The sequence below is a fragment of the Neolamprologus multifasciatus genome, chromosome 22, assembly GCF_963576455.1.
Source record: "Neolamprologus multifasciatus chromosome 22, fNeoMul1.2, whole genome shotgun sequence".
NCBI lineage: Eukaryota > Metazoa > Chordata > Actinopteri > Cichliformes > Cichlidae > Neolamprologus > Neolamprologus multifasciatus.
In genome coordinates, this window is record NC_140459.1 from 19,110,858 (window position 1) to 19,129,113 (window position 18,256).

General features: G+C 41.2%; 1 protein-coding gene across 5 annotated transcripts in view; it reads right to left on the minus strand.

Annotated features, from left to right (window-relative positions):
- The window catches only part of elmo1 (engulfment and cell motility 1 (ced-12 homolog, C. elegans)), a 103,218-nt gene that overhangs the window by 23,925 nt on the left and 61,037 nt on the right, over positions 1-18,256 (minus strand). For all 5 annotated transcript variants that reach the window (XM_085148620.1, XM_085148622.1, XM_085148618.1 and 2 more), the window contains one exon: positions 1,956-2,092. In XM_085148620.1, the coding sequence (XP_085004746.1) occupies positions 1,956-2,092 (137 nt within the window). The remainder of the gene's footprint in view (positions 1-1,955; positions 2,093-18,256) is intronic.

Here is an 18,256-nt window from a genome sequence, read left to right on the forward strand (position 1 = left end):
CATCAATCGACAGTAGGTGGCTTTGACATTTGCTCGAATGCTAAAAAGGAGACAACAAGGTTTTTATTGTTTCGGTCTCAACACGGTGTCTTCCTAAAGCCTCTCGCGGTGGATCAAAACAAGTCTGGAAACAACACCAGTACATTTTCCATATCACTTCTCATTTCTTCTGTGAAAGTTGAGCATGAGATTTTTCCATCAATTTTCCATCTGAACACCGAGTTACATTTGCGCTGACACTGAGACCGGCTTATGAAACTCCCACTGCCGTCTTCCATCATTTGACTCTGCGACGAAACACCTGAAGATGATGCAATTATTCATGCACACCAACTCCATTCAAATTCAACCAAAAACAAACTTTGAAGATATATTTCGGGGCCGCTTGAGGTCTGAGTTGACAGTTAGAGTGTCACCATTATGCAGCACAGTGTGTGTCTGCTTACGGTAGAGTGAACCACACAGCATCTACCCTCCGAGCTGAAATAAGGGCTGGTTTCTTCAGTGGTAAAGCTCGTACCGGTTTGGCATTTGACATTGTAACGTAATCGTAACTTCTTTGATAAATTAGAGAAAAGACACAGAGCATCTGCTGTCTGCTACAACTGATGCCCAATTGACTTCACAACATACAATATCTGTCATAAACACCTCATTACCAACACCGTCTGGCCATGCACCTACATAAATTTCCCGTGTGAGCCGATTCAACATTAGCCAGCTAACAGGAAGTATGTCATCTTCATCCAAACTCCACTGATCCCCAAATGAAGATGTAGGGGCTTTATATGGGCTCTCTCTGCCAACAGAGAAAGCTAATGTTTTATACCAGAACCAGAGCAGAACAATGCAGGAAAAATATTCCAACATGTGTACAAGCTTCCTTTCTAAATCTGCGGCATCAAATCACACCTTTCACATCCGTCACATCTTTCAGCCCTTTGTGTCTAAGTTTTATTTTACATATTACGAGAAATAAACGCATCTTAGCAACATTTACCGGCAGTGGGATGCACAGCCTCCTTGTGTTCTCAGTTTTGCACTGGCTACTATCATCAGCCCTCACTTCACAGGACCTCAGGGGGTCTAAAAGGATATATGGCATTAATAGTTCACTGATATACTCTGACGCCAGACCACTCAAGGCCTTATAGATGAGGAGGAACTGAAATTGAATCCTAAATTTAATCAGAAGCCCGTGTAACGACATCAGACCTGGCGTGATATGAGAGCTATACGAGGTCTTAGTGAGTAGCCTTGCTGCAGAATATTGAACCGAGTGCAACTGGGTACATGTTGGAATAATGAGTATCACAAGAGCATGGATAACCGTACAACTGCGGCATTTAGGTTTGTCACTTTTAAGTGGTGCGCTAAGTTTTGTAAGATGCTCCTTACACCAGATTTCCTCTTATTTAAATGAAAAAATCCACTTCTTAATCCCAGTAGGAAAATACTGGCGAAAGGCAGTGCTACCCCTCGGCCTCCAAGTAGGCACACCTGTGGTATCAGTTTCAAAATCCTCCTGGAGAATTGCATTCACAAGGATTTCAGAAAACAAGGTCAATGACATTCAAACTCGTCTGAGATTTTTAGTAGAGGCATCTAGGGTATCAATTTGAAGCTCCTATGTCGCCTCTTTTTTGACTTATTGTATTCACAAACTTAGTCGACAATCTGCCTTTTTGTGCCTGAGGGGTAATAAACTAAAGAGGTATCCATGCTTAATGAATAAATAGAGCTGTGCGTGAACTTTGCAGTAATGATGAAATATACAAGCACACTTACTTGCTTTTTCCAGCTGTGACACATCTATGTGGAAAGCTCAGTACAAAACCAAAACCTAGGCCCGATAATATTCATGAATACTGTGATGTTTTGTCTTCATCTCAACCTTCCTGCTCCCTCAAAAGAAAGAAAGAAAAAGAACAGACACACACACGCACACAGCATACCTTGTTGAAATCTTCACTTGTGGCTCTCATCTCCTTCCAGGTCTTGTTGAGCAGCTGGATGCAGATACAGAAGAATTCTTCAAAAGCGCGATCGTGGGTGAAGAACATGGGGTGGAAGTCATGGCAGTTTTCACTGGCTGTGGGCACAAAAAATACAGATTCTTAAGTACTGAGGAGATAGCTCTAATCTGACTAAACCCAAATAATGCTGCATTTAACTAATAAAAACAAAGCTCAGAAACATGACATACATGACATTTTATATACAGTCTGTATGTGTGCTGAAATTATTTTTGTGCTGCTCTTCTGGGCAACCACTGTGACACCTTGCCTAACTTTTTGTGAATTCAGACAAAGTTTTACTGGTGCAACATGTCTGGTTTTATTTACCATGTTAGTTTCAAAACTGCATTTAGAAATGAAAAACTTCTATTGTCAACAATCTAGGACAGGGATGTCAAAGTCAGCTTACATCATGGGCCACATACAGACCACTTTGATCTTAAGTGTGCCAGACGAGCAGTGAAACTACATGATAAATGGAAAAAGTGCTGATAGTTCATTGCCCAGACTATCCTTGTAATGATAAAATATGAGCTTTTTATTAATTGACAGAAAAAGCCTTTTTAAAATCTCTGCTTGACCCTGCTAGCCGTTGGCCCCGTTTAGACTCTTTATGCTAAGCTACGCTAACTAGAAGACGGCTCAGGCAACATCTTTGATATCCTGACATGATGCCTGGCAAACAGCTTGTTTTGTGCAAATACCACAAGAGCGAATCATCTTACATTAGTCTGGATATTTTGTTTGTAACTGTGACTTCTGGTACCACTGAACTCATCATTAGATTTATAAATATTTTAAAAAGTGTGATCTTGTTAGTTAACACGTAGCCTCAGGCACAACAAAATGCCAAAGGATTAGCCAGTTGGTGAGCAAAAGTGCATTTATTTTAACCCAAATGCTCCTTTCAATTAAGGACTGTAGCCTGAAGCTCGAGTCGAGACACCTGACAGAAGCACACTGGGACAGGCATCCCACACAAACAACCACAGCAAGTAAACACCACTTAGCTAGAAACATTACAAATAAAATACACTAAGAGCTGCTGAAAGGTTCTGCTTAACGCTGACATATGTGTCTGATGGTCACAGAGACGCTTAAGTGTGAAAGCAGAATCATCAGGTTTGTGTATATTAAAGAGCCACCTTGAAAATAATGTAATTTCCACTAGCGACAGAATATTATGGAATATGACACACGGTTCATTAGAGAAAATCTAAGAAGCCTGATAGGGATTGTCTGCTTCAGCGTTGCAGACGTGGCAGGAAGTTGACGTGTTTATTAGGTTATTTCATTAAGAAAAAAAAAAGAAAAACACTACAGAGAAACAGATGCAGTTTCCCAATGAAGCAAAACTGCGTGTTATTGAAAATTTCGCCACTCATCAACTTCAAACACAAAAATGCCCCTCAGAGGCAAACTGTGACCTGCAAACGGCTCCAAGTGGACTACATCGAGACTTTCCATTTTCCAAAGCCAGAGGTGGTTTGTTTTTTTATTAGCGACCCACTGAAGCATTTCAATCCTCACCATTTGTGCGAGAGCATGTACGAAATAAGAACGAGAGGGAAGAGAGAAAGCCGAGGCTCTTGAGTGCCCAAACCGCATTAACCAAGAGCTACAATAACAAGGCTTGACATTCATTTGAACTAAATTCGTCTCCCTCTCGTCTTGCTGAGATGAGTGGCGGCCCTGAGCCAAAGGTTGGTTCATTTAAAGAGTTTCAGAATGGAGCAGCGGGAGCACTCGCCCACCACGAGCAGCCATGAAATTGGATGGAAGGGGTCAGGCTGCAATTGAAACTTCACAGTATAATGAGTGATGCCCTCAGCCCACGGGCACAGCGACCTGAGCCTTGATTTGAAGCGATAGATGTGAGATTAAGGGGAGGGCGAGAGGGGAATCCGGGGAAATGTGTTACCCGTGCCAGTAGTCAATCAGGAAGCTAATAGAGGTGAGCCAAAACAGATGCTGACTACCTGCTTAGTCTACAGTCTTTCTCTCGGGGACAGGAAAAAAAAAAAGAGGAAAGAGATAAAAAAAGAAAAGGACAGATTACAAAAAACTTCCCCAATAATCAAGTACAGCCCCCCCCCCCCATTTTTAAAAAAAAATCTGGCAGGTACAAGGTGTCAGGAAGGCTGAAGTTTGAAGTGACCTCTGAGCTAAATAGGTTATTTATTGATAGGACCAACAGAGCCCCAAGGTGCCAAGGTGAGGGGAATTACATGTCAAGGTTTATTCTGGAGATACAGACAGCGAGCTCTCTGGTGTGATGCTGCAGAGATTTGTCCATCTCTGGGTTTTGTAAAGTGTGCTGAGTCGAGGGTGGTTTTATTACCTCTAGAAGCACCGATGCTAAGGGGGGAAAGTAAAACATGGCACTGTGCGGATGGCTCCAAATGGTTCACAAACAGCGCCATTATCCAAATGCTTACAGAACGCGGATGGTTGAATACAAACACACTTAGCTTAGAGTAAGTGGGAAAAAGCAAAACACCAAAATGTGCACTTTAAGATGCAGTTTAATCGACATTAGGAACGAGCCTTAAATGGTTCTCATGCGACTGTAGCAGAGAAATGGCTGCGATGCTCAGTCTGTTCATTCAAATTGAAATACATCACGTTTACATATAGATGCTGTTTTCAGCTTTTTGATATTTGATTTTTTTTTACTGCAGAGTGCTGTAGTTCATATGGAGGGAAATGCTGAACAATTTAGTACTTCCCTTTTTTCAGCTAGCTGAAATGCCACTGAATCATTCTCAGCACTGCACAAAGGCACTTAAAATTATCCACCTGAATGGAGCTGGAACTGTGTGAGTGCAAAGTCTTGTTGCCATGATTAGGTAACTAGAGCTTTAAGCCTTGCTAGCCTTAACAAACCTTTGTGTTTTTTTCCCCCCTAACTAGAGCGGCGGTTTAGCATTTTTCTGAGTGACACTATAAACACAATAATGAAATGAAAATAGAAGTGCAATAAAATTTTATTGCCCATTATTCTGACTTAAGGGGCTATGCAGCTGAAATCGATGTACAGTAGTATTTAGCTTCTTGTTACTGCTCGTCTCAAATCATGCACACGACCTCGATTTGAAGCTGAGAGACATCACGCTGTGTGCATGAAAGCAGGAATCCATTAGAAAACTTCTTTCAGTGCACAGGCTGGCATTACTGACCTGACATTAAGGAGTACTGGTGAATGGAGCTACCTTTTAAAAATGTCCTTCTAAAAGGGGAGACCTGCAGAGTCATGCAATAAACTTTTAATTAAAATTTAGAATGGATGTTGAGAATACTCTAAGGTAATTTACTGAGAGACTTATTGTTTTTAGCTGTGATACGATCAGTTGTATCCATATAAAAATTAAATATACAGTAAAGATTGAAATTGTGATTTTATGTCATATAAGATCCATGTTTTAATCACATACAATACTGCCTTGCACTGAGTAGCTAAATCAACTAAGATGATAAAAAAAATAAAACTACTCTCAATAGCTGCAAGTGAAATCAGAGCCGGGAATCAACGCGAACAATTTAAGGAGGAGAGGACGGCTTATTTCAGTCTGACTTTTAACAGCAAACAGACTGGATCAAGCCTCCAGGTTTGAAAAGTGAAGCCAATGTCAAAATCTGCATTCATTCAAATGGCCAGAAGGGGGCGACTCTTCTGGTTGCAATCTAATTGATAGAAGTTTATAAGTAAACGATCCCATTTCTCACTTGAATTGCGGCTCCACTAAAACGTCTTTTCAGCTAAGAAATCTCTCAAAACTGCAAACTTTTTTGTCTAAATCTGAGTTAGAAATGATTATTCATGCTTTTATTTCTTCTTGCTTAGATTATTGTAACAGTCTTTTTCTTTGTTTGAGCAAAAAGAATCTTCACCGCCTCCAGTCAGTGAAGAGAGCACATCACACCGGTTTTACACTCATTACACTGGCTTCCAGTACATTTTAGGATTCATTTTAAAATCTTAGTACTGACTTTTAAAGCTTTGAATCATGACGCTCCTGCCTATATTTCTGATCTTTTAGAACCTCGCAGCCTGAGATCATCTAATCAAAGGCTGTTGGTAGTTCCTTGAGCACGTTTTAAAACCAGAGGTGATAGATCTTTTAGAGCGGTGGCCCCCAGGTTGTGGAATTTTCTCCCTCCATCTCTACGTTGCCTGGATTGTATTTATTCTTTTAAACATCATCTTAAGACTCACTTATTTAGACTAGCTTTTAATTAGATTTGTGCTGTATGTTTGATTGTACTGTTTTATGTTATTGTGAAGCACTTTTTGGTTTTGATCCTGTGAAGAGTGCTATATAAATCAATAAAGTAAAGTAAAAATTTTCTTACTGAGTTTAATGTCTCAATTGCCGGTTTCAGCTCTTTTTTAATAAAGCATGAGGTTCATTTTCCATAATTTTGTCCCATTTTGAGTAAAATAGACCATTAAAGGGTGACTCATCCACTCATTGCTGTTTCAATAAAGCAATAGGATGATGGTCAAAATGCACACGTTCAGGGTTAAATTCAACCCCACAATTAAAAATAAAAAAGTAAAACAAATAAATAAAATCAATCAGGTCCAGACCATTACAACAACAACTTCCTACTTAATAGTTCATCTGTATTCTACCAAAAAAACTGATTTTTGGTCTTTTTCCATTAAGAAAGTTAGTGTAAATTTCATATTTCAAGTAACATTTCTCTCTCTGTGTGTGTGTGTGTGTGTGTGTGCGTGTTTTAAAACTACATTATACCGTGAGTTTATATTTTGATGACTTTATGAAGACTCACATCATTGAACACATACCCAGATACTGAACTCTGCTTGCAGCTGGCTAAAAACAGTCTGAAACAGCAGGGCGGCCGTGAACTCATACTCAGTTAAAGTCACAATTTATGACTCTTTCTGGCCAAGCATATGGGGCCACAGCAGACACTTGGAGTGATATTATAACCCAGCTCTAATGAGTATTCTTTGTCCTGTGTGTGTTTCATCCATCTGCATATACAGATGTGCAGTGCCTGTACCGCTCAGAGTAAGTAACAGGACACTATAATGGCTCATTTAAATTATGCTTGACCATATGCTCACATTGGTCAGCAGAACATTGGTTCAATACTTTTTTCATTATCAGTCAACAGAAAATGATGAAAGAGCATCTTTGGTGGTACAGATAGTTGCCTTTGTAGTGACTGATGCCTGTTTCTTCCTGCTTGAGGCTATGCAAACAATTCTATGCTCTATTTCAATCACTGCCTGTTAAGCTATTTTTTCCAGATCATTGAAATCCCGAAGATGTGTAAAGAGAACCGGAAGCTCAGTGACATGGTAGCTCATCTGGCTCGTGATCCATTTGACTCAAGGTTGACCGATACACAATTAATAGCTTAGCTGAAGGACTGATGGACTGAGAGAGAGAGTAAGACCCATCACTGGCTAAATGTAGGTCTTCAAATTATTATTAAATCTGAAGGACAGAAACATCTGGCATGCAGATAATGATCCAAAACAAAAAGCCATTGCTGTGAAAAACCAGGGAGGAAAAACAAGAAGTTCTGCAACTTAAGATGAGGCCCCTATAACAGCTTTGATCTCATTCAAATTAATGAAGAGACAGCGACAGCTGACAGCCAAAATATACAAGAAAGAACTGAAGGTATAAATTTAGCTTTCAAGTTAGAATAGAAAAAAGAAGCAAACCAAAACAGCACGATACAAATAGAGACCGCACAGACTGGTTTGTGGAAGCCTCCGGTTTAGCAAATCAGTCTGCCTGCTAAGCACAAAGCACTCACAGTTGTATAGGTGCACTGGACCGACACATACCTGCTAATTAGTGCTAAGTATAAATAAGTAAAGAATTTCACCTACTGTAAAAAACTGGAGCACACATTTCTCGGACAGTCCGTTATTTCCAGTAAATGCGCAGCAAGCCATTTATTTAGAAAACTGCATGAAAAATTCACCAGCACCCCAAACACGTTTTTTTTAGTCATGAGGTTCAGTTCAGCGACTCCAATTAGCGGAGGTGAAACTTAGCAGACAGCTAATATCTGCAGATACCTGCGTCTGCATCCACCGGCCACTAAAAAGATGCATAACCATTAAAAATGTAAACGAGCGAGTTATTAAAAGAAATTCATGCCCATGCAGCTGTCTGGCTACAGAGACAAGTTTTGTTTTCTGTACCAGGCTGAAAACATGTTTATTTCTGCTGTAAGCCTTGGCATTTTCACATCTCTGGCCCTTTGAGGAACTGCACTTTTTGACACGTCTGCATCGACTCTGCAGCTTCACAGGCTGCCACTTGTTCCTGACACGTTTTTGCTACATTGTTTTGCTATCTGTGTAGACGCATCATCTTCAACGGCTCTTTTTAAATCATCTATACCAATTGTAATAAAAATAATAAGTAGACTCCTGGTGCTGTAGGAGCAAGTGTAGGCTTTTTGAATTAATATTTTAAAAGAATGTTGATATTTTTATAGTTCTTTTCACCAAAGGGAAAGCAATATTATAAAATATTGGAAAATGTATAATTCAAAATCACAACTCGAAGGCGTATGTGAACTTTTTTTTTTTTTTTTTTTTTTAACACTGCTTCAGTAGCTCATGGACTGACTGATAGGATGTTAAAGTTTTGTCAGCAGAGAGGAGTTCAAAGCCATTGGCTGCAGACTAAATTAGACACATCGGTACAGTGATGTTCCACGACATCAACAAATTTAATCATGAAGACGAGGCCACTCAGGGGGCTCAGGCGGTTCTCCTCTCCTTTCATCCATCTTCTGGGACGTGGGCCGCTTTCAAAGGTCACTGTCACGTTCCTAAAGTGGACTTGTGTGCGCGTGTGCGTTTGCGTGTGTACGCCGCCGTCACCCGTCATGTTATCAGTCCATTCGACGTGATAGCTCCGAGGACTCGGTGACATCGGCTGAAAGCTAATTACTCAACTGGCGACCAAACAGATGAGTCGTGGACATGAGGGAGGTGACTAAGCATGTGCCCAAACAGAATGAGCGCACATCTCTATGCATGTGTGAGAGGAAGACAGAGGCTGAATGCCATCCTGACATCTGTCAAGGTCTGCTGTGTATTTGTTTGTGTGCACGCGTGTCTGTGAGCGTGCACAAAGCAAGCACAACAACTCTCAGAGTCACCTTGCAGCTATGCCACATGATGAATACACAGCAAAAAGTGTCATCCCCACTCTAATTACAATACCAGCATGGCCTCATGTCCAACTGTGATGAGGGGAGAGCGTGTGTGAATGTGTGCATGCGTGCATGCTTATGTGTGTGTGTCCAGCAAGCAGCGTCAGCATCATCTTCCTGATCCAGTCACTGTTTGCGTGAGTGTACAGGATGCCAAAGCAGCAGGTACACAGAGATGCAAACCGCAGCTGGCTGCATGACTTAGCAGGCTGACTGTGTATTTCTACAGCACAGTGTCACTAAAACCACATAAGTATGGATATCAGGCTTAAAATAAACACATCAAAGCTAACCTATATGCATCAAAGCGAAATCTATTCACTAGTGTTTCTACTAATATACTGGATCTAAGGGGAGAGAGCTTTTGTAGATCCATCTAGCACATCTTATGTGCTAGACTGCTACAAGAATTCAGCAGGGATTTTAATGATCCTACGAGCCTATTAAGACCCTGCCAAATGTTATAGGGTCAGTGTGTCCCTTTCAAATGCACGGTCAATGAGATTTTGAGGCGGGAATCTATGTGAAATAACAATAAAAACTTTACAATATCTGGGCCAGACCAGCAAAGCTCTGGCTCTGCTCTGATTAAAGTATCTCAATCATGAAACAAATGATCATTAAATAAGGATGCCAGCAGAAAGGGGGTCGCTGGTCCAAGGCTCTGCTTAGGAATGCAAGATAAAAAAAAGAAAAAAAAAGAAGAAAAAGAGGCAGTGCAAGAGATGCAAGACAATAACGGGAAACCATTTGTTCAAAATATTCAATTTGTTTTATTTGGAATCTCCTAACAACAACTGTGCCATTATCGGGAGGGATGCAGATTAGATAAGGATGAAAAACAGGGAAAAGTCGGAGCCTCGAAATTCTGGGGCTTTCATTTGCATAACAAAACCACTTTACCATGTGGTGTTGCTCACAATGGTCAAGAGGCATTAGAGGACAGGGGAAGAGCAAAGGATAGGAGGGTAACAGATGGAGAGAAAGGAAAATGAGACAGAGGGAGGCATGTAGTGAATCCATCAGCGCTGTGGACTGAGACAGAAATCCAACAAATTTCGCAGCATCTGCTCGCACAGACTTCCTTTCTCAGCTTCTCAGCTACAATGAGGCTCGCATCCAGCTGTGAGTTTTGTGAGTCTGCTGTGCCTGGGTTGCAATTATTAAAGGTACTAAACACAACTTATATCTTAATATGCAAAATATGGGGGCTAAACCATGCACTCTATTACGCCTCGTGCCAGATTCTTCTGAAGGAATATCTCAGATGGCGTGAGTCATGCTTACGCAAACACACACACAATCTGTCTGCGGCGGTCCAAATGCAAAAAACAGAATTGTTTGTTAATCATTACAAAACAACAGAAAATGATCCAGCTTACATGCACATATGTGTTCGTGCATTAGTGCGGTATGCACACAAACACAGCCTGCACGAGAGAACAAAACATATTCATACAGGTACAGGTACTGTGCATCGACTAAAAATAATAGACTTATAAGAATGTAGCTGCGTCAGGTGCAAACGATAACGTGCATTTTCCTTTTAATCTGGGAATGCTCTCACTTTTTGGAAAGGAAAAAATGCTGCGTAACGCCCCAGGCATGCAGGCCTAGAGACCCAGCAGTGGCCATCTGGCAATCAGCGGTCAAAAAGATGTATTCCCCAATTGGTTTCATTGATTGCTAAAGCCCCATTTACCCACTGGTCACTAAGGAAAAAAGGTTTATTCCCCAACTGGTTGACAACTGGTTGCTGGGAGTCATCAGTGTGAAAATGATCGCAAGGCTCTGCACTGAAAACCGCCTCACGAATGCTTCAGTTAGAGTAGGTTGTATGAAAGACATACACTGGTCTGCAAACACTTGCAAACTGCTCACCAAGCGGTAGAAAACTGTGAAACCTGTGTCACAAACTGGAAAGAGACAACTTTTGCTTTTACTTTGAAGCCAAATTGTCTCAGTTTAGGTTGTGTTGTACTTTTTCATGTTTCACTACAGCTCGGGGAATAAATGCCAAATATTTGCAGACAAGCCGATTCTTCCATGCAAACTACAACTAGCTAGTAACTGCAATTTATCCTCCAAGTGCAGAAATTGCCTCTTTTGAATATTTGATTACACTGATAGAATTTTGCATTTGATCTCATTTTGTATCTGATAGGAAAGAAACGTGCATTTACACCATATTCACATCGTCCTTCATTTTAACAGCACAGAAAACTTTGTCCCGTTTGTAACTCTCAGCTTCCGCAGCAGCTACCTTTTGGTGCTTTTACAACTATATAAAGACCCTAGACCTCAGCGGTTTTGTATTGTCTGATTTCACCCTCGACAGCCTGCCAGTAAGAGGTCTTTTGGGGAAACAGATTGTTGAGAGCATGGTTTGCTGGTAAATTACATCCAAGGACCTCCAAGAGCAAAAAACACATACAAGCAAAATTTAGATCGGCAGCACTTGCATAGGCTGGCTTATGTTTCATCCACTGAGCCACTTTAGTATATCACGACATGCTGAGAACTGACAGGGGACGGGAGTTTCTGGAAAATGCCAATGATGCTCAAAAATTGAGATTCTCAAGCACCCATCTGTCAAGCTTGTTGTTGTTTGTGCTCTCAAATTTACAATCCGTTTACTGGTGTATGCCCGAGGCTATGAAGTGGAAAACCCTGAAGAATGCTATCCTCCCCCCAGTTAACACAAGCCTGCAACTGACAACTGTGAGAAGTGGCTGCTGACTGCCAAATAGATGCTCATGTCATGGCTCGAGGGATACTTGGGATTCTGCGCTTGGCCTTTACATCCTTCTGCCATCATCTCCTCCTGATTCACTGAGGGAGAATTACAAAGGAGGTGGCTTGCAGTGGTAGCTGTGATTTGACGATCAGCTTCCACGTCAATGCACAGCTAACACTTAATGTTTGTACACTTTGATATTTGTAGTTGGAGAAGTTGCTGAATTTGGAAAATGCCTCGTCAAATCAGAAGTGTGAATAATGCTATCAAAAGTGAAATGACTCAAAATCGATTACTTCCGATGTGCTTGGACTCATGCTAGGTTACAAGTTTTCGGCTGGAAAACATAATCCAAAAGTCTCAAATCAATCCTGCAGAGCAAACTCTGCTGCTGGGCACTAAAAATATCCCAGCATTAGGAAATCTCCAGAATATCAGAAACATTTTATGATGAAAATAAATACCTTGCGAGCTGAGTCACGGATACTTCAAGGACCGTTTACCAGTAGCAAGTTTGAGCTTGTTCTTGTTTGATATGATTTTCTGAAGTAGTGACACTGTTGAATATTTGGCACAACTTTATTGCTCTTATGCTGCGTTGGCCTCCCCGCAGCGTGTGACATACGAGCAGGAGGTAGAATTAATGCTCAGGGATGAAAATCTACCTCCTGCAAGCACAGTCCTCTGTGCTTGTTTTACTGTTTTATGCACCACATGGTGTGTAATGCCCGTTCGTCCCTCAGATGTGCTCACGGATAGAAATTAGTTAAGGTACAGATAGCAAAGATAGCGACTACAGACACTAATGTGCCATAGAAAACAATCAGTTGTAATGAAATACATTTTAAAGCTGTGAAGCTGTTTCTTTCCATTTGAAACGGACTGATTAAAAAGCCCGAGAATGTGAGATATGATATTTGTGGCTGCTATTTACTCTTCTGCATGAGTGTATGGCTGCATGTCCCAACATGAATATCCATTTCGCGGCTGTGAGTGTGTGTAAAAACTACATCTCACTGGCACACTGTGGGCCAGTCCAAACTCATAGCAGCCTTTTAATCTCACACTGTGTTACCTCTCAAGGGTTCTACGTGTATGTGTGGAAGTGTGTGTGTTGTTTTTTGGGTAACAGCAGGGGAGGTTAATGAGTTTGGATGACTCTGAGTCACCTGCTGGGCTTGGACATACTACATACACACAAGTCCACACACAAACCTTTGAGTGACTGGACTCAACTAGCCATATGTATCACAACAGCCCCGTTACTCTCTAACTAGTGTCACTTAGAGTTTATTAGAATATTAGAAGGTGGTACAAATATATGAACAGTATAATAAATTTTTGCTTAAAGTAAGAGATACACAGATGGCAGATGAGGTGATATAAACAACAAAACTGAATTAAGAGAATTTTGTAAATATTCTTTATTGCGATGCTGCTCATGTGCTGAAATGTACAGTGGATTTGACCAAGGTGCTGTACACGGCCTTTTGTTCTGACCTTGGCTGATGGCTTTCTAAAGAAAGACACAGAAACAAACCTGAAGAACAGCACGTGACTGTAAGTCTGCCTTTTCTCTGTGTTCTTAGAAATTGGGTTTGGTCTCTTTTTGATTTTGGCATCCGTGTCTGCTAGCATGCGTGCGTCCTACCTGGACCCGCCATGCCTCACCACCCAGCTCTCCATCTCAGCACAGAGACGACACACCGTGAATCACCAAGCAGGGCCATTACTCACCATGCCTGGCCTGTTCTAAATAACTTCATAAATATTCCATGGGCCGGCTTAAGCGGGGAGAGAGAAGTCATGGCTCGGCGTCTCAAAGACACAGATTCCATTAGGCCCCGTGTTCCAGCAGAAACACTGTTGGGACAATTAATCTTTTAGGATCCGAAGCGAGGCATCAGAAATGGAGAAATAGAGCCAGGACAGGTATGTATTAATGGAAGTAATTGAGAGAGAGAGACTGGGAGGCAGGACAGAGAGTGACACCTGCTGTTATGAATTATGTAGGCTCTATCAGCGCTGATATAAGCTTGCCTCCTTTGTGCAGATCAAATATGCACAGTGACATCTGAACAACAGCAACAAAGGCAAAATACTATATGGTCCCAAAACACGGATAGAGTGAAATAGAAAAACAGAATAGAAGAAAGTTTGTTCACCTGAGCGAGGACTAAGAAAACTATCACTGCAGATTCATGAGTGGATTATATAGTATTTCTTTTAGACAATGGTATAATGCTACTTTCTGGTGTGCTTGTGCCATTTTTGTCAAATTCATGGGAAAAGACAGCAACCGAAACCATAAAAGCAGGAGAAAGGACGACAAGTCTGAGCGGGACAGATGTTCTTCAGACACACAAAGAGGGACAAATAAAAGAAGGAGGATGCATGAAAGCAAGAACGAAAAGTGAGAAAAGTGAGAAAAATGTGGTTAGAATGAAAGCGCTTGAAGATGCGAGCAGGGAAGAAAGGCAACTTCAGCAGGCCCCGGCAAATCCAGAATCCCTCCGTGTTTCATCCTCGTGAGAAAACAAGAAGAGAGCGTCTGCGTGCCAGAGCCATACTTACATTTCACACAGATGGAGAAAGAAAATGAGCCACAGAGACGTCACTGCTGTCACCATTAATCCACGGTCTCTTTCTTCTGCCTTTATCCACAAAGGGATACAGAGCAGATTTTTTTTTTTTTTTTTAAAAAGCGAACACTTTTTTCCTGTTTTGCAGCTTTGCATCAGCGTGTAGCTCGGTAGCATCAAAGTTTTAGGGAGTACAGCTTTCTCAGTGTATCAATTTCTTATTTATCTTCTGCAGCACTAAGACTGTGTGGTGGAACATTATTCACAAGAACATTTAAATTTAAGTTACTGTTTTACAGTGATGGATGCAGACGTTCCAGCAGCTCGTGTGCAACTGAGCACACTCATAATAAAAGCATCACCATGTAGATGGCTGGCAAAAAACAACACCAGCCAATACTAAATTTCTTCAGGTTTTTCAGTCTTTGATTGAACTACTGGGCTGTAGCGATGGGGCTGCATAAAAGCTCAACAAGGTTTTTACAAAGCTTTTACAGTTTATCTTGACAGCAGGATGCAAGTCAGCACTAAAAATCTGAAACCAATTCATCTAATTATCCAGACATTTAGCAAACACATTCAAGCTCACCAGTTAATCTTCCAAGAACTAACCAGACTTGCTGGCATTAATGTGTCGTGTTAATAGCATAGTACAAAATACATAGAGGCAAAACATCAACAACAACATTAAAAAAAAATGTTCACAGCCACAGAGTTAAATTCAAAATGTAAGTCCTAAATTAAATAGGTGATGTTACTATGGCAACTCCACCTATGTTAGATGCCCTATCCAAAACTGGCCAACCAACGTTGCCATCTCTAGCACCACTGTGGTTCAAGCAAAGAATTTTTTCAGGGGTTTTTTGTATGGAATAATATTTATACTGGTGTGCGAGATAAAAACATAATCATGCACTTATACTTTCATTTCACAGGCGCAGGTATTCATGGCCACTCACACAATTAACTTCCTTGCTTTTGTGTACTCTGTCTTTTCTTTAGCATTGAACTAATCCAGTGATACCTACCAGCTTTTCTGCTCAAAGTGAACAGTTGAGAGTGAATTTAGCAAACTTCATTTTCCATGAAACAGCGCTCATGATGCTGTTACACAGTAAGTCGATTTAATACTGTCACCTGAATCTGTCATTTACAGAGGTGGAGGTGTCACCGCTTTGAAAGTGACCAATCACATTAGGGCCTTTGGGCTCCGCCCTCCAAACTGTCAAGAGTCAGATTTATTCGTCCATGACTTAGTTTTCATACTTTTTTGTAGTGAACAGGAAACAGACTGTTTTTGCCCCACAGTACAAACTCTTACAATAAAGAGAAACGTCGCTGTTACATTTTAAGTTACTGGTGGAACAACGCACAACAGTATCTTGACTTAAATACCATCAAAGCTGATAAAAAGAGAAAAGTTCTAACATCCTCATTAGTGTCAGGTATTTCACTGTTTCTCCAACGACAGGTCAACCAAATGATGTCGGTGTAGAGCCAAGACTCATTTCTCCACCATCATCTCTCTGGGGAAAGTGCTACACGCACGCACGCACACTCTATTAATGACTAGCCGTCACTCTCTAAGCACCTGCCAGGCCCATGTTACATTTGTCCTACTCGTACGTTCATTAGTGTGTGTTAATATACACAGGGCTAATGGGGTGTGTATGAAAATGCACTTAGCTCACTACAGGAGAAAAGCAATGCAGCTTATGAGTACTCTGGGGCACAGTGGCATCCTCTCATAAGGATTGGACTCATACAATGTTCAAAGAGTGTGAGACTGAGCAAATATTTACTGGAGCTCTGACGGAGATGGATGAGAAGATTAAGATTTAGAGCTTAGTAAATACAAATATATCAAAATGTTGTCTTTTCTCTCCTGTCCCCAGTGTTTGCCTTGTTTCATTTCATTCCCTCTACATCCATTTTTTTTTAAACCTTGTACCCAACGATGGCCTACTTATGTATAAAGCCATCGTGTCATGTTTTAAACAGGCGTATGTGCCGTTATCATGTCAGCAGAGCATATTATCGCAGATAGATCGGTCATTCTCTGCAGGTTATGGGTTCACCTTTGCAATTCTTATCTGCCCTCCCATTTCACAAATACATAAACACAGTCGGCTGCATCATAAATATTAATGGTATGTTCAGTGTCCCAGACTAACACCCTCAGTAAAGGGGACATTATACAGCCACTGGGGACTGAAAGGCTGAGAAGTACGAGTCAAGGTCACTGCTATAATTCAACTAGGGCATCCGGTCCTGGAGGGGAATTTTTTTGTGTCATAACATAACAGTATCATCAGCTTAGTCGCATCCTTTGGGCTAAAGAAGAGAGGGACCATCCGGCTCGTTATGAGTGCACAGTTCAAAAGCCGGCATCACGACTCTTACATTTCAAAGAGAATCCCAAATCTTTTTTTGGGAGGGGGGGAAATTTGGACTGTATTTGAACGAGAAAGTCTCTCAAAAACAGAAAGTTTTATTCATAATGACAGTCTGGCATTCATCCCAGGGATCCAGCTCTGTTGCATAAGCCCTTCAACTCGAAGCTTAGAAAAAGCCTTAGAGATACACATGTTTCCCTATTTAGGGACAAGTCTGGCTGTTTTATCTGTATTTCGGTACGAATGAGGTCAAAATGATATTTCTAAGAGAGACTGAAGTGAAGAATTTTAGTCTGCTAAGAGAAAAGGCCTAAAGGGCACGTGGAGTGAAGCACATTTGGATTTTAAAAAAAGAAAAAAGAGCACTGACATACAGAATATAAATATAACCCAGAGATCTGCAGCAAAGAATCAGCAGGCGCGTACCGATGCACAAACAAACACAGAGTAGAATGAAAGTGATCACCGAAACAAGGAAAAGTAAAAGCATGTTTTCACACGCCACCGGTGCCCTGCACTCATCCAGCCATCTCTCCCGGTCAGGACGTGTCTACAGGTCATTCGCGGGATAAAAGTAGAGCAGGCAGAATGTGACCAAGGTAGGAAAGTCGGGGATAGAAATGTAGCATTATAGCTCAGTCTGGCAGAGATAAGAGCATGTTTAAAATAGACAGGGCAATTACAATACGTTTTAAAAAAGCAGTGTTTCCACACTTTCTTATCTGGTATTGAAACCTAGCTTGGCACTTTTATCAGGACAATTTTCCGACAAGAGTTTAAAAAAACAAAAAAACCTGCACTGCAGCCAACTCCTCTGGAAAAAAAAGAATATAAGCAGAAGAAAAGGGCATATCTGTTTAAAACTGAGCTAAAAATGCCTTCTTCCTCCCCACAGGCAGCAGCAGGGGTCAGTCTGGAACGGAACCGAGACCAGCTCAGCTATTTAAACAAGTAAAGACAGATGAAAAGGGCACATCAATTTGAAGTGGACGTAGGCACAGCGTCTCTTTCTCTGCGCAGTGTGCCATCCAGAGGCGGCATATTAGGCTGAAAAGGGGCTCCGTGGAGGCGAGGTGCATCACTAAATAATGAACTCCTGGCAGCACAATTACAGGGCATAATGGCTGCTTTCATCTTAACAGTTAGGGGCTGTGTGTACTTGTGTCTCTGGATGTTTGTATTCTTGCACACAACTATATGCATCTCTGCACGTAAAGCATCTTGTTTTTTTTTTATTTCTTTATTCAAAGTGTGTGCAAAGTGTCTGCAAAGTGTATGTGTGTGTGTGTGCGTGCGTTTGCT